Raw genomic sequence first — 16,753 nt, 5'->3', positions numbered from 1 at the left:
GAGCAGAAAGGCTTGAGGGAAGCAGTGATGATATTAAAGAAGTAGAATAAAGAGCAAACAGGAGGAGTTAGCTTGCCCAAGAACAGATGACCACAGAAAATTAGAAAATGTTTCTCTAAGTCCTTTAAATTTAGAGTAGACAATCATGGAATTTGTTTGAATAATCCCACCTTAAAACATATGGGGTGTGTTTCATGGGGAAGGGGATGAAGAAGTAAAGAGTGACATGGATCAGATTTTGTCTGAGATGCATTTTAGATAACACAATCATCCAATCACATTGAAAATGATGGAGAAGGAAGGCTCTAAGTCTCCATTTCCACCCCCCAAAATTAGTAAGACTCATCCCTGCACCTCATTCTGTCAGTTTCCCACTATCACTACTTGTCACTTTTCCACCAAGGACTGGTTCAAACTGACAAAGAAGAGACAGAAATATGCAGCAGCACAAATACATGCTCAGAATAGCAAGAAATGATTAAGAGTGGCCTCTTTCAGGAAAAAGAAATCAGTGAAAGTTAAATGATTGCCCACTGTCTCATTATAATTTTTTATTATTTCTTCTTCCTATAAAAAATAATATTTTACATCTCTGTACTTTATCAAAAGTTCAACACCCTTTCTTATCTACATTATTCATCAATTTCCATTATTTCTCAAAAAGGGAAAATAAAACTGTTTGTACATAGGTCAAATTATTTTTAGAATAAATAAATACCTAGATAATTTTTAATGAGATATGCTATGGAGCAGGAACTCACATAAACATTAGGTAACCTCTGAGGTTCCTTCCAAGTTGGGACTTTACTATTTTTTTATTCATTCATTCATTCATTCATTTGTTCCTCCCTTCTCTTTCTTCCTTCATGTCACTATTGGCCAAGTTGCTACTTGATTCAAGAAATCACGTTAGACGATAAAACAAACGTGTGAGATGTTCCCTTTCAGATGCTTATCATCTAAGTACCCGAGACAAGCACATTCACAATGAGGGTGGAAGAAGTACTGCACAGATGTCTAAGTAGAGCACTGCAGGACTCTGAAGATGGTAAGGGTCAGCTCATTTCTGGTTGAACAAGAGAGAAAGCCTCATGACAGAGGAGCATTGAATCCTGGCTTTTTTAAGGATAAGAAGGATGCTAATATGCAAAGGACAAAATGCGGTAAGCTACGATAAGGATATGAGGAAAATGTACCTTACTGGGGAGAATCTGGAGAGAAGCCTGGAAAGGCTGATTAAGGAGGGGAGGGGCAAATTAATTTTAAATCTGTCACCACCGACTGGCACCTTCACACATACCCAGCCTCGGTGTAAATGTTCTTTTCCCTACTCTAGTTAGGCAAAAGAAGGTTGCTGTTTAGGCAGGTCAGTCCCCTGATTCTTCTCCAGCACCTCCCCATAAATGACAGCCTTCACCTGGCTGCAGATAGGGCTTTGCGTATGATTCATTCACACATTCACTCGGTTAGCATAACCACTCTGTCCTGCTATAAGTGTGTGCTGTGGAGAATGGGAAGGTCTTTGATCAGAACCTCCTGAGAGCATGGGCATTGGCCATGGTTTCCTTCAAGTAATACCCAGAGCTGGCACAGCACAGCTCAGCAAGGACAACGCTTTGTGACTCATAACAGTGGAAGGGTGGAAAGGAGAATGCCAGCCCTGCTCCTGCCTGAGAATCTTTTGCATGATGTTCAGCTCTGTGGGCACCGGGAGCCTCAACATGGAACAGAAGGAGAAGGAACCCTCCCTGCCAGCCGTCAATGCACAGAGGATCCAGTGGTGGTTGGATCAACCAGCAACTTTCGTTTCTCAAGACACATGTCCTGAGACAAGTAAGCGACGTTTTGCTTAAAATCTACACCAAAGAATGGACAGTGCCTAAATATCCCTATAGATTGGGAGAAGGATCAAATGAGAATGAGGAGGTATAACAGAGAAAACAGGATTTAACAAACAACTATGAGTGCTGAATCACTATATTAATATTCCTTCTGGCCTCCAGTGTATTGGAACAGCTAGAAGGAGAAATTTGAGATGGTGGAATGGTTGCCCCTGACAAACTCTGGGATCTGTCTTGTAACTGCTTGTTGAAGTGTGTTTTGAAAAGTATTGCTTTTTTCTTTCTCTTCTTTGTATATATGGTATATTTATAATTTAAAAAATCAAAAGATAAGTAGGTACTAAAGATTTAAATTATTTTTATGTATGGAAATGATTTTTTTCTGTTAACATGCTCAAGTACATTGGTTGATTTGTGAAAAATAAATTATTCTTCCATTCCTGGAATTTAAAAAAAAAAAAGTCTGCACCAGTGTGGCATTAAAGTAGTTTGTTCGGGGTTTTTGTTTAACGTTTTGTTGTTTTGTTGGTAAACTCCGGTGCTAATTCTAGGAATTGCTTTTTGGCATTGTTAGCATTCATACTTAAAAAGTGGAACTAGGAAAAAATTCTGTTTATACATGTGTTAGTGTGATTAAGACATTTTAACCTTTTACATTTCATGTTCTCATTCCAAATCCCTCATTTAGCATGATTGGGGGTGGGGGGTGGGGCTTAGGGTATTGTGATTAATATACGCCCTTTGGTTCAATTTAATATGTGTTTACTTTTAACCTATTCTGTCCCAGAAACCATGCAAGGGGTCTAAAGTAAGAATAGAAAACTCTGTCCTGATCTTGAGGAAAAGTCTTCTGCAAGTGGAAAGGTACAATAGACCCAGAAATACACAAATAAAGTGTGGTCTGGTGAGATTGAGTTAATGTTAAAGGCTACACACCTGTTCAAGGGACACAGGGAAAGGACAATTTTCCAATCTGAGTCTTCAGGCAGAGGAAGCACCTTTTGAAAAGCAAGTAGACTGGTGAGAGTCTGCTATGCTCTACGCACCAGGGGGGTCAGGAATTTGGCGAACTCAGATGGCACAGCCCAGTGAGACCAGGAGCAGAGGCGGCCCGAGTTTGCCAGAGGCTTGGTGGGCTGCAGCCTGCTGGGTGGTCAGTCCCAGCTTCATGTATAATTCCAAGAGTGCCAGGAAGACATAAACCCTCCTCAAATTCTTGCTTTACCTGCCCTCAGGGGCCCAGAGCAATTTTAAAGGAGCCTCTTTTTTTTCAATAATTAATAAAAAGAGGTTGAGAATTGCAAAATGGTGAGAGTAGAGCTGGAATGGGTGGATTCAACTGAGTAAAAGTATCCAGGATCTGCTCACAGTCTATTTTATCCATAGTAGAACCTTTTTGAACTTTTTTCTACTATTTTTGCATGAAGGAAGTGATCCCATCCTTTCTTTTTTGTTTTCTTTATTAGAGAAGTTGTGGGTTTACAGAACAATGATGCCTAAAATACAGGATTCCCATATACCACCCCACCACCAACACTTTGCATTGCTATGGAACATTTGTCACAATTGTACATTTTTATAACTGTGCTATTAACTATTATCCATGGCTTAACTTAGTGTTTACTGTGTAGTGTAGTTCCACAGATTTTTTTTTCTTCTGTTACCATATATACAATCTAACATTTCACATTTTAACCACATTCAGATATATATATATATATATATATTTTTTTTTAGTGCTATTAATTGTGTTCACAAGTTGTTCTAACATTACCACTATCCCTTACCAAAACATTTACATCCTTCCAGGTAGGAACCTTGTCCATTTTAAGCCTCAACTTCCCACTCCCTATCCCCACCCCATCCCCAGGTAACCTATATTCTAGATTCAGATTCAATGAGTTTGCTTATTCTAATTATTTCAAAGCAGTGAGATCATATACTATTTGCCCTTTTGTGCCTGGCTTATCATCCTTTCTGAAAAAAAAATATTGTAAAATCCTGAATGGAAATGAGGGGAAACACTTCGAAGCTGCTGGCTGCCAGGTCAGCTGAAAAGAGCATGCACAGCCTCTGCTCCTCGCACTGAGGTCCTGAACCTCCCGGTCACCCATCCAGCTGATCACAGTTTGGTTTCAAAGGACCAAGCAGGTCACACTGCTCCTCTGCCCTAGCAGGTTAAGCTAGAAAATGCTTAAAACTATAATTTATATGAGTTAACTATTCAATTCAAAATAAAGGCCCTACTTGGGGCAACTCTAAATAGAAGAAAATTTTGTAGATGTTTTCAATTTCTGCATCTACAATTTTTTCTCCTATTTAGAGTTGCCCCAAGCAGGGCCTTTATTTGAAATAGCTTGCTCTCTGCAGGCTTGCCGGACGCAAGGGTGCAGACATTGATGCACCCACTCACCTATGGTAACAGCTCATCGAGGCCAAGGTGGTCCACACATGCATGGCTGCAGTGACATTATTTCTATTAGAACGTAGATGCTAACCTCTTTTGAACGAGTTCATCATCTAAGCAAAGGTTTTTGCCCAGGTACTGCATAAACTCCAGTCCACAGGTACTGCAATGAGCTTGGTAGCATATGCAAGAAGATCCAAAGATCCCTAACTTAATGCCAACAAACCGAGCAAGGTCTAGTACATGGTGGGATTCACTCAAGTTGTAAATAAGGTTATTTACTTCAGTTCACAAAATCAGTTGAATGTTGGCCTCATTCAAGTACCAATTTTGATTGTTCCAAACCTCAAATATCGAAAGCTTAGGTGCACGTTGTAGAGATTCCTTGGTGTATATACCTACTGCTATCTATACTAAATGCGCCAAAAAGCATAAAAAAATAAAAATCTTCAAGTATAGAAAAAGCATAAAATCAAAAGACCTCGGTGTTCAATTGAGGAGCTAAAAAAGAAAAGCCACAGAGCTGCGAATCTACGCAGGGCGCACCTGTGACACACGCACACGCTCCCTGGCCTTGGCTGGGCTTTGTGTGTCAGCTAAACGGTGTTTTCTCCCTTAGGTTAGAAAGAGAACTAGCACTTGGTGGTCTTTCTCTGTGTCCTGATTCAGTTGGGCTGTCAATTCTTTCCCTTTGAGGACGCTCCAGGGAGCACGACCGGAATTTTCTTTCCTTTCCCCGCTGTGATGTGTACTCTTGGGCGTCCTGCTGGAGAGATCAGCCTCCTCACTGGAGACCGAGAGGACACGACACAGCAGAGGCGCCCCAGCGTCCCTCCGCCAGAGCCTCCTCCACGCCCGCACCCGCCTCTCGGGAAGCTGCCGCTAAACTTTGGCACCGAGAGAAGGCTCTGGAAGTTCAGGAGCTACCACCCGTGGCTTCATGATAGTCTTTTTCTGTTAGAAGGGAACCGACTGTACCCCAGTCCTACACTTGGCTTCAGTCCTGCTCTGCGCCTCAAGAATTAAGAAAGTGGGAGGAAATGGTTTCTGCACCTACTTTCTTTGTCTGGGTGTTGTGTGAGTGAGCACTGGCTGCCTTTTATTGAGCATATATTGCTCGCAGAGCGTCAAATATTAACATTCCTAAAATCTCGAGCGTTTGTATGTGTCATTTTTTATGGTTTAGCATATTTTATAATTTAAATTTATTTCAGATACAAGCCACTGAAACTAAAATTGAGCTCTCATGTTCAGCTCTCCCTTCCAGACGGAGCCATTTTGGCGTAGTGAGAACATGAGCTAAGGCAGGGCACGGGTGAAAGGTGGTGGCTGGCATGTACTGTGGGCGTACACACTGCTGCTTAATAACTCAGGTATCCCGGGGAGCTTTCCTGTTGAAAAAAAAATCAGCTGAGCCAATTTGACAAAATAGATCAGAACAGAAGGGGAAAAAACCCAGATGAATCACTCTCTAGCTCTTCTGATTTGGGGAGTGAAATAAAACTTCCCACCAGCCCCAGGACAGCAGTGCCTTGTGGGTGGGAGCAGGTTGGGAAGGGATGCTGGAGGAGGAGCCAGCAGAGCCTCTACCCAGACCCCCCTCAGTGCTTCGTGCCACCCGTCAGACAGCAGATGTCTGTGTGATGCTAAGTTCTCCGTAAGTGTGGAGAGAAGAGAGAACTTGTTTCTAGTACCAGTTAGCTGGTACTAGAGGCAGAATTTGAACTGGAACGTGAAGGGCCGACAGGATTATGATGGAGAGAGTGGAGTCAGCAGGGGCAATCCTGGGTGGAGAATAGCATCCTCCGAGGATAGCAAAATAGGGCTATTGTTCAGGTCTAATTTCACTATGATCTTATAAGAGGAAAGCTTTAAAAACAAATTGGAGGGTGTATGGGTGGTTCAGTGGTAGAATTCTCGCCTTCCATGTGGGAGACCTGGGTTCAATTCCTGGACCATGCACCCCCCCCCCCCCCCGCCCCAGAAAAATTAAATAAAAAAAAAAAACAGTGAAATAAATTGGAGTGAAAAAAAAGAGTCAGATGCTATAAAGCTTGGATGGCAAGATCACGAAGTTGATTTTAATTTTGGTAGATAATGGGGATTATTGAATAATTTTGAACAGTGTTAAAATTAAAGTATTATTTTAGGAACATTTTTTTCCCCGCGTTTTTTTCCTCAAAAGGGTTAGGACGAAATTACACCAAAAGAAAAAAAAACTAAAAGAATACAATTCAAAATAAAGCGAATGAAAAATGGGAGGAGAGGTAAGCTAAAATCAGAATAGTGCTAAGTAAGTATCATGGTAAGGTTGGCTTGGGAGTGGTGGGGAGGGTAGACTAGAGGAGAAAGAATCGTAAGACAATTAGAAAACTATTGCAAAAGCCCAAGCTTAATGAAACAAGGGCATCTATTAGGGTGGTGGTAGGGAAAGTACAAAAGAAGGATCGAACTAAACAGTATGAAAAAGGAATTGATTGGAAAGGCTAAAAAGAGGGATGGGCTTACTGTGATTCTCACTGGTCATTTTTATCTCCATGTGTTTTTCAGCGGCATACCTTTCACATTTTTAGTTGAACTGCCACATTAATTTTTGCTTCATATTTTGCTTAGTTCCTAAAGTTGCAATTGTCATCTCCAACCATATACGCATATATGTGGCCTCATTTCTTGTTATCTTTTTGGTAAAAGGCCATAGGGCAGCCTCCAATATCGAAGATTCAAAATGGAGCCCTAAGTTTCTCATTCGCAAGTCTGTAATAGAGTGGGTTTTACTGTAAACACCTGGTCTTACTCAATCTCAGTGAGGAGTTGGGGGCCCATCATCCTCTCTGAGACCAAGCCATGATGAACAAATGCACATCGAGCTGAAGCAGAGAGTAGCAGGGCTCAGAAACGGTCAAGGGTGACATTTTCCTAAGCAACAGGGTATGGAATTCCTGAGGAAGCTATTTCAAGGGAGTATATGTGGGACCTACAGCTCCAACCTAAAGGCAGTAGGGAAAGGTTGAGAATGGAGGGACTGAGAGAGGACTTCCTTTAAAAGACTCAGCTCTTCCCCTACTTACCCTTCTTTGGTTCAAGGCAAAGCCTGAGTTATATAGATTTGAATCTTTGGATTTCTTGCGTCTGTTCTGAAAGTACTTTTCTCTGAAATTCTCTCTCTTGATGGCCTTATGAAATTGTTGTAACACTATGATTTCAGTAACGTAAAGAAACCCACATTTTAAAAATATGTATATTCTTACTATTTATCCAACAATTTCCCATGTTAACATTTGATCCTTTTGTGGCATACAGTGCATTGTGATAATAAGAAATTGCAAGATAAGCCCTCTTTACATGGTAAGGAATAGATTATTTAATTAAACACTCAATGAGAGAATAAGGGATGGTATAGAATACTGAATAAATGGCAGAAATCCATGCCTTTAAAAAAAAAAAACCACAACATGAGCCAAGTGCAACACACTCTTGTTAAGTACGGTGGAGGCCATCCTACCTTTCACAGATGAAGACAAACTTGGAGGCGGTGTCTGGATCCCTGACCACGACCTTTTCACAGTACCAATACTGGGATTTGTCACTGGCCTCACAGCGCAACAGCACCTTCTGCAGTTTTCCAAGTGACACTGCTTCTACTTGAAACATGTCAATCTAGTACAAGAGAGAGAAAACCCCACAGAAATAGATAGGATTCAGCACCAGATAAATGCAGTCCATAATAATAGCCAAAGACTTCCAGAAGCCGCACAATGCTTTAAAAGAGATCATGCTATGACACTTAGCATTAAAAGGGGAAAAATAAGCAAGTTACTTTTTAATAAATTAAAAATGTGTTTTCCGGCTGTGCTTTATGCCCTCTCGCAATTTTTTGTTCCTTGGTCTCAGCATCCAACATAATAAATAAACAAACCCTAATACAAAGGCTTACAGTTTGAGGCTTTTCTCTCTTGTTTAGATTCCTGCCTTGTGAAGCAGTTTATTAGAAGTCAGGTTGGCAACACGTGACCTAATATTCAGCACATGTCTCAGTTTGTTAAAGCTACGGGAATGCAATATGCCAGAAATGGATTGGCTTTTAGAATAGTGGCTTCCTCTCAGCTTCTCTGGGGCTTCTCTGAGCTCTCTGGGCTTTTTCTGCTTTTTATCCTGTCATAAAGGCCTCCAGTTAAAGGATTAAGATCTACCTTGAATGGACTGGGTCACATTTCAATAGAAATAATCTCATCAAAACGTCCCACCCCCAACAGGTCTGTATCACAGGAATGGGTTAAAAGAACATGGCCTTTTCTGGGGTACATAACAATTTCAAACCAACATAGCACATAACTCAGTTTCCTTGGATGCTGAGATATTTTGAGGCATATGGAGGCAAATTTTCTTTTTTGCTCTCTCTCCCTTCTTTTCTTTCTCCTTGCATTTATTCTTTCCTTCTTCCCTCCCTCCCTTTCTTCCTTTCCACCCTCCTCCCTTCCTTTCTTCCTTTCCTCCCTCCTTCCTTCCTTCCATAATCTCTTCTCCTGTGCCTTCTTCTGTAAGTAGACACAGAGCACACTCTTGGGTTTGTTTTGAAAGAGAACCCTGTAGTCACCATTCCTAAGTACAGGTTATCAAGTAAAACACTCGCTGACTTTCTGGAGAGTTGTAGGCCTAATTTAAAATGCTATATTGGTTGGAACAAAAAGAATTCCTTCACACATTACTGCCTCATAAACCGTTGTTAAAATTAACTGGGGAAAGGATAAGGAATTTACATCTGAAAACTTCCCAGAGATGACAATTCACTGTTACACCCTGTGACCCTCCTGGTAAAAATGCAAATCCAGTATTTCCTATATAGGATGGGTTGTCTTAATCGGTGCCATACTGTTACCATGTTAAATTTCAATCGGTGTTTGAAGATATACTCCCTAGGTCTCCAAGGCTGGGTAGATCCATGTTGTCAGTGGAAATCTTTTCTTATTGAGTCCAGCCTAAGACCGTGATCAGGCTAAGACCAATGCTTCTAACCCAGATTATGGCTGTGCATCTTCCTGGATGAGCCTCAATGGCCTCACTGTCACTCTCCTGAATTGCCAGTGTGCTCTGATCAAGGACATTCTGCAACGCACGCCACCTGTTGTGGCAGGTGCAAGTGATGCCCCATCTTACCTCCCCCAGACACATTTCTGGATGGTCTCCCAGTTTGGTAGGCAGTTTAGGCATGCTGACAGCTCTGTGTCCCAGTCACCTGCGTCTCACTACTTTGCCTGAGGGCTTTACTGACGGGATGACTCAGAGAGGTGTTCTAAAAGATTCCCCTGAAGGTCCCTAACAAGCAGGAGCAGCAACAGTAAGCAGCTCCTTGATGTCTCTATACACACCTGGGAGACATTGCAAGTTTGGTTCTAGGCCACCACAACGAAGTGACTATTACAATAAAGCAAACCGCACAACTATTTTTGGTTTTCCTGCACATGTAAAAGATATGTTTGAACTATTCTGTAGTCTGTTAAGTGTGCAATAGCATTATGTCTAAAACCATAATGTACACATGTAATTAAAATGTGACACAGACATGAAGTGAGTACACGCTGTTGAAAAATGGCACCTATGAACGTTCTCGACACAGGGTTGCCACAAACCTTTAATCTGTAAAAAATGAAATAGCTGCAAAGCACAATAAAGTGAAGCACAGTAAAATGAAGCATATCTTATTGACTATTCTTCCTTTCCTGCCTCGTTTTTCTCACTAATTCACTTCCAGAGTGTATACTGGGATCACCTCCCAGATAAATTATCTCTACTCATCTTTGTCGCATGGTCGTCTTTAGAGCAGACCCAAACTAAGATGCCTTGAGATTCAGAAACGTTGCCTGAATCAGCTTTTCTGCTTCTTCTTGTATCTTAAAGTAAATTCAGTTTTGAAAACAGAATTAAGCTGGATCCAAGATGTACATTGTTGTTGGACGCCTTGTAGGGAAAATGGCACCAACCAGTCTAATCAGTGGTTAAGACAATGCTCTGAGCACAATGAGTAACCAGAGGATATTGTCGATGTCGTGATCTGCCAGATGCATTTTTAGTAGAAACAAACTTTCCAGGGCAACTGTCATGGCATAATAACTATGCCAATCTGTCCATGGAATCTATCCACACTTTTGAAACATCTGTTAATATATGTAGCAGTTTTGAGATCTTAGTATTATTTCTTGCGTATTGATGCCTGAACAACTCAGAAAATGTAATATTTTTCAGACTAGAGTCATGCTCCTGTTTCATTAGCTCATGGTTAATAATGTGGATTGTAGTGAGTATGAAATAATTCTGATAATAAAATGTCAAGATTATTGTTACAACTTCCTGTCTGCAAAATTCTTATAATCATCTTGAATCCACTGCATTCATGCATTGATGAAAATAATAGGAAAATGTAAAATCTAAAATTAACCAGAGAAGAAAAGCACTTACATATTTCTGCTTCTAAATATCAGAACAGATGACATTAAACTCCACATTTTTGCTCTTGTGATTTCACCTATAACTCCCACCAAATCTGAATTTAAGTTGTAATGCACCCTCCCCAACTTTGGCCAATTTACACATAATGATGAATTTAAGAGAATTAATCATGAAAATGACTTTTGAAAGGTGATCTGTACAGAAATCCTGGCAGGCAGCCTCATGTAATGCAACATAGCTGCAAAAAGCTGCATGCTGGTCACTAAACAAACACACACACATGGTACGATGACACGAGGACTGATGAAGAGTTATGTGGGTTCTTTGGAAGATAATACCACTGATTACTTAGCATAATAATAATATCAGGGTATCCAAAATTCTGTTGCTGGTCTATTTCACTTGTAATAGACAGTGAAAATTAATGTGGCATCATTTTGTTTTTGTCTCATCCAAAGTAGAACTAACTTTTCTCTTTATTCTGATGAAACTTTTTGCATAATCTTCACTGAAAAATAAGTCATAGGTGAGTTCTAATATCTTTAATGTTTCAAATTTTTCCATAAAAATAACAGCAATAAAAAGTTTCAGAGAGGCTGCAAATGTAGTTCAGAGGTAGAATTCTTGCCTGCCAAGTGGGAGACCCAGGTTCAATTCCCAGCCTATGCACTTCCCCTCAAAACAAACAATAAAGCAAACAAAAGTTCAACAAATGGTGCTGCGATAATAGAATACTCACATGGAAAAAGAATGAAATCTGACCCCCACCATACAGTATACAAAAAAAATATTTTTTTTCAGAAACTATACTCTCAGAGTAGCTTAGAAGTCTTCTTCCTTGAAAGAATACTCTGGGATTGCATCCTCCCCATTATCAATCTAAGACTACAAAGAGAAGAAGACTATCTGGTTTTTATACACAATGAAATAACAAAGTGAAAACTTAAGTGAGAATGAAGATGGCAGTGTAAGATGCTCCACAGTGCTGTTCCACCATGGAATCTTTGAACAACTAACAAAAACTGGCAGAGCCATTTTCCTCAAAACTCCAAAAAACTGTTAAAGGGTGGCAGTTAACTAAGCCTGTGACAAATAAATAAAGTGCAGCTTTAAAAATGGTAAGAAAAGTCATGGCCCCATTGTGGTTCCCTCCCACTGTGGGTTCCCAGCTTTGTTCTTGAGGGAGCAGAGCATCCCCTACGCATATGCTGGGGTACCTGCATGTGTCTGCCAGTCTATCAGTGACAACCTGAAAGACCAAACCAGGAAACTCCTCAGGCTCAGCCTCCCAGAACTTGTCTTAGCAGGCAGAAGCAGCTTGCAGGCAGCTGAAGAAACACAAGAAACAATTCATTTGAATCAGCTTGGGGCAAAGGATAACTGTCATGATTAGGGACATGGGTCAACTTGGCCAAGTGGTGGTACCTGTTTGTCTGGTTGGGCAAGTGCTGGCCTGTCTGTTGCAATGAGGACATTTCATAGAATTAGATCATGATCACGTCAGCTGCATCCACAGCTGATTCCATTTGTAATCAGTCAAAGGGGAGTGTCTTCTGCAATGAGTAATGCTTAATCTGATCACTGGATGCCTTTTAAGGAGGATTCAGAAGAGACAGGTTCTTCCTGCTTCGGCTGGTGAGCCTCTCCCGGGGAGTTCATCCAGACTCTACATTGGAGTTGTTGGCTTCACAGCCTGCCCTGCAGATTTTGGACTCTGCATTCCCACGGTCATGTGAGACACTTTTATAAATTTTATATTTGCAAGTGTTCCCTGTTGATCCTGTTTCTCTAGAGAACCCTAACTAATACAATAACCTACTGTAAATTGCACAATAAAGCAACCAGGAGGGGGAGAAAGTCTAGTTCATAAGGATTGGAGGAGGCATTCAAATTCCTGATAAGGGGTAATTCCTAAGACCACAAGTAAGCACAAGCCCAGGACAAGACACAGGCTCAGAAAAAATGGAGAGGACCCTACACATCACATTCACCTCAGGCATATTTTCTTGATGGAAGAACTAAAATTTGAAAGAGAGTACTAGCTAATACAGAACTAGTGTTCAAAGATTATGAAAGGTGTCTGTATATGTTGGTTTGTTTTTGTTAGCTCCTAGCATTCAAGGAAATCTTTGTTATATCACTAGCTAAGTACAAACTTAAAGAACAGACAGTTCAGGGAATAAATCCAAGAGTTAACACTTTAAAATATTAAAAAAGTACAATATGCAGCAAATGATTACAAGACAGACAAAAAACAGGACATGAAAATTGTTCTAGTTTGCTAGCTGCCGGAATGCAACACACCAGAGATGGATTGGCTTTTAATAACAGGGGATTTACTTTGTCAGTTCTTCAGAGGAAAGGCTGCTAACTTTCAACTGAGGTTCTTTCTTATGTGGGAAGGCACAGGATGGTCTCTGCTGGTCTTCTCTCCAGGTCTCTGGGTTCCAACAACTTTCCCTGGGATGACTTCTTTCTGCATCTCCAAAGGCCTGGGCTGAGCTGCAAGTGTTGAGATGAGGTATGCTGAGCTGCTTGGGCTGAGCTATGTTGAGCTCTCTCATTTAAGCACCAGCCAATTAAGTCAAACATCATTCATTGCAGCAGGCACACCTCCTAGCCGACTACAGATGTAATCAGCAACAGATGGGGGTCACGTACCACTGGCTCATGTCCACAGCAACAGAACTAGGTACCTTCACCTGGCCAAGTTGACAAATGAATCTAACTACCACAATAATCCATCCAAAGGAACAAGATATAAATACAGAAACCAACAACAAAGCGCACCAGACTTTGGATATACCAGAAAAAGACTTTACAAAAAATGATCCTGGAGATATGGCCATGGAGATAAAAGAAAACACAGAGAAAGAACCAACGAGTATCAGAAAATAACAAATGACCAATATGAGAATATGAATAATGAAATAGTAATTCTTAAAAATGAACAAGACGGAAATATGGAATTAAAGATGATAATATTTGAAAAAGAAAAATTTTCTGGAGGGTTTCTCCAGTGGTTTGGAGATGGCAGAATAAAGATCAGTAAACTCAAAGACAAGAATTGTAATGGTTTAGGCTGGGGAGCAGAAAGGAAAGAAATAATGGTGAAGAGTGAACAGAACCTAAGAGACCTTGGGACACCATCAAGCATAGGGAATCTGAGATGGAAAAGAAAGAGAGAAAGGGGCAAGAAGTAAATTCAAAGAAGCAATGGCAGAAAACATACAACATTTAATGAAACGCATGAATAGACACATTTAAGAAGCCCATGAAACCTAAACAGAATAAACAGGAAGGGAACCATGTACAGAAACATAGTAGTCAAATGGACAGATGCGGAGGATAAAGAGAAACTTCAGAAAGCTGCAAGAGAAAAGCAACATGTTGGATACAAGGCAGCCCCATAAATTTAAGTGCCTATTACTAATGAGAAACCACGGGGGCAAAAGTGCTGAAAGAAAACAATTGCCAGAAAATAAATTAATATCTGGCAGGAATTCTTTCAAAAAAATGAAGGCGAGATTGAGACATTCCCAAATTAACAGAAGTTGAAGGATTTCATCACCCTTAGACTCTCCCTGTAAGCAATACTGGAGGGAGATCTTCAGACTGAAAGGAAATGACATTAGAAAAAATGGGCATAAAAAATAAAGATCTCCCAGTAAAGGTAACCAAATGGGTAATTATAGATGTCGGTATTATTGTATTGTATTTGTTGGAATGCACTCCACTTTATACTTCTTACAGGTTCCAAAATGCAAATGCATAAAAGGTAGTAATAAATCTGTGGTTTAGACGTACAATATCTAAAGATAAAATTTGCAACTACAACAAACAGGTGGGAGATGGAGGAGTATGGGAACACTATTTATGCTATCAAAGGTAACTTGGTATCAAATCAAAATGATTGTTATACAAAGGCATTATGCCAAAACTAAATGTCAAGTAGCGTGGGGGGTGGGGTGGGGGTGGGGGTGGGCAGGGGATGAGTGTGGATTCTATGCAGAAAGAAAAGGAAATGTCTTCATATAGATTATGAAGGTTGGATTTCATAGATTGGATTGTATGACGTACAAATAAAATTGTTTAAAAATGAACAGAGAAACAAGTGCCAGAGAAAATATGGAGAAAGAGATGTTCCTACTTACTGTTAGTAGGGAAGCTAAGAGGTGCAGCCTGTCCGTAGAGCAGTGTGGTAGTTCCACAGGGGGCTAGGGGTGGGGTTACCAGATGATCTTGTAACCCTGTTACTAGGTAAATACCTGGAGGAACTGAGAGTGGGGACACAAATGGACATGTGCACACTGGTGTTTATGGTGCAGTGTTCGTGATTCGCATTGGATGGAGGTGTCTTAAGGGTACAGCGACTGAGGAATGCAAGGGAGAACAGTCGTGTTTACATACAATGGACTACTGAAGAGCTGCAAGAAGGAATGAAGTTGGGGGCTCACAACTAGGTGAATGAACCTTAAGGACAGTATGTTGAATAGAATGTCAAAAACAAAAGGACAATTCTTATCATGCCTCATGCATATGGATTAACTACAATATACAAACGCAGAGAACTGAAGTCGAGAGCATGGATTATCAGCTTGGGGCCTATTGTAAAGGGTCCTAGATTGTAATCGCTTACAGCAGTCACATATATTTAGGAGTTGTAACTGATATTTCTTAATTTTGAGATACTGAGTTATTTGTATATAACCTGGTTGTTGCCTGAAACTTCAGGCATTTATGTGACACCTGAGACTCAGAGTTATAATACTGAAGCTCTGAAAGTCAGCAGTATCCCATTCAGCAACTGTTAAAAAAGCTGAAAAAGTGATCAGACTATGTCTAGAGATATAAGGAGGCTGCTCTGGATAGGACTAAGGTAAATCTGAATACTAGGTAAAGGATGACAAGGCCCATATTTTCAAACTTCAACCTTTGTGTGAGACCAAACGGAGAGAAGTTTATTTGGTGAAAAATTTATATTTTGGGTAGTGCATTATCTAATTTAACTGGTATGGTCAATTTATTTGAACACCATAATTATATGGAATCTTTTTTTTTTATTTTTAACTTTTTTATTGTATATTATAACATATATACAAAGCAAAGAAATAAAAGGTCAATAGTTTTCAAAACACTCTTCAACAAGTAGTTAAGGACAGATCCCAGAGTTTGTCATGGGTACCATACACTCCTCTCATATTTTTCCTTCTAGCTGCTCCAGAATATAGGAGGCTAGAGGGCTTAAATATTTTTTTTATCACACAACCGACTTTTTTTTTCCTGCTTTTTTTGTGAAAAATAACATATATACTAAAAAGCTATACACTTCAAAGCACAGCACCACAATTAGCTGTAGAATATATTTCAGAGTTTGACATGGGTTACAATTTCACAATTTTAGGTTTTTTTCTTCTAGCTGCTCTAAGATATCAGAGACTAAAAGAGATATCAATTTAATGACTCAGCATTCATACTCATTTGTTAAATCTTATCTTCTCTATATAACTCCACTATCACCTTTGATCTTTCCATCCCTCTCTATTGGTCTATTGATTTGGGTGTCCCTAAAGTTTGACACAGTATCAGGGGATTCCCTGATGGTAAGGTTTAATCGTTCCATATTCTTTCTCCCTTCCCTCAGGAGACTTTGCTAATACTTTTTATTATCTGCTTAATATACTCTAGGATGTATCCAGGCATTACAATAAACTATACAGGATTAATGGACCCCTATCTTATTCTGTGCTCCCTGTGTTTCAGTTGTTCAAATGAGCTATACAGATAGGTTGAATTAGATTATGCACTACAGAAAATTTCAGTTCCAGACCAAATAAAACTTTCTTCCAATGGTCTCAAAGAGTAGGTGTGGTTCTAAAATATAGACACTGTCTTCCTTACCCCTATGTTCTGAATTACTTTAACTCCAACATGTTCGGCTTCATTCTTATCTCTAAATATCAGGTTATATATATAAAACAGCCTCTCAAAATCCAGAAATAATAATAACCACTCCGGACATAATGTGTCTGCTCTAAAAGCTTTCATTCTAGGCCTCTGT

The 16,753-nt window shown here is 40.0% G+C and overlaps 1 protein-coding gene across 1 annotated transcript in view; it reads right to left on the bottom strand.

Moving 5' to 3' along the window:
* Window positions 1-16,753, bottom strand: part of RP1 (RP1 axonemal microtubule associated) — a 378,450-nt gene that overhangs the window by 118,049 nt on the left and 243,648 nt on the right. Inside the window, exon 22 of the mRNA XM_077166764.1 lies at window positions 7,751-7,905. Coding sequence (XP_077022879.1) covers window positions 7,751-7,905 — 155 coding nt within the window. The remainder of the gene's footprint in view (window positions 1-7,750; window positions 7,906-16,753) is intronic.

Source organism: Tamandua tetradactyla, chromosome 6 (genome assembly GCF_023851605.1).
Source record: "Tamandua tetradactyla isolate mTamTet1 chromosome 6, mTamTet1.pri, whole genome shotgun sequence".
NCBI lineage: Eukaryota > Metazoa > Chordata > Mammalia > Pilosa > Myrmecophagidae > Tamandua > Tamandua tetradactyla.
The sequence above is the reverse complement of the archived record's forward strand: the minus strand, read 5'-3'. Positions and strand labels throughout refer to the sequence as shown.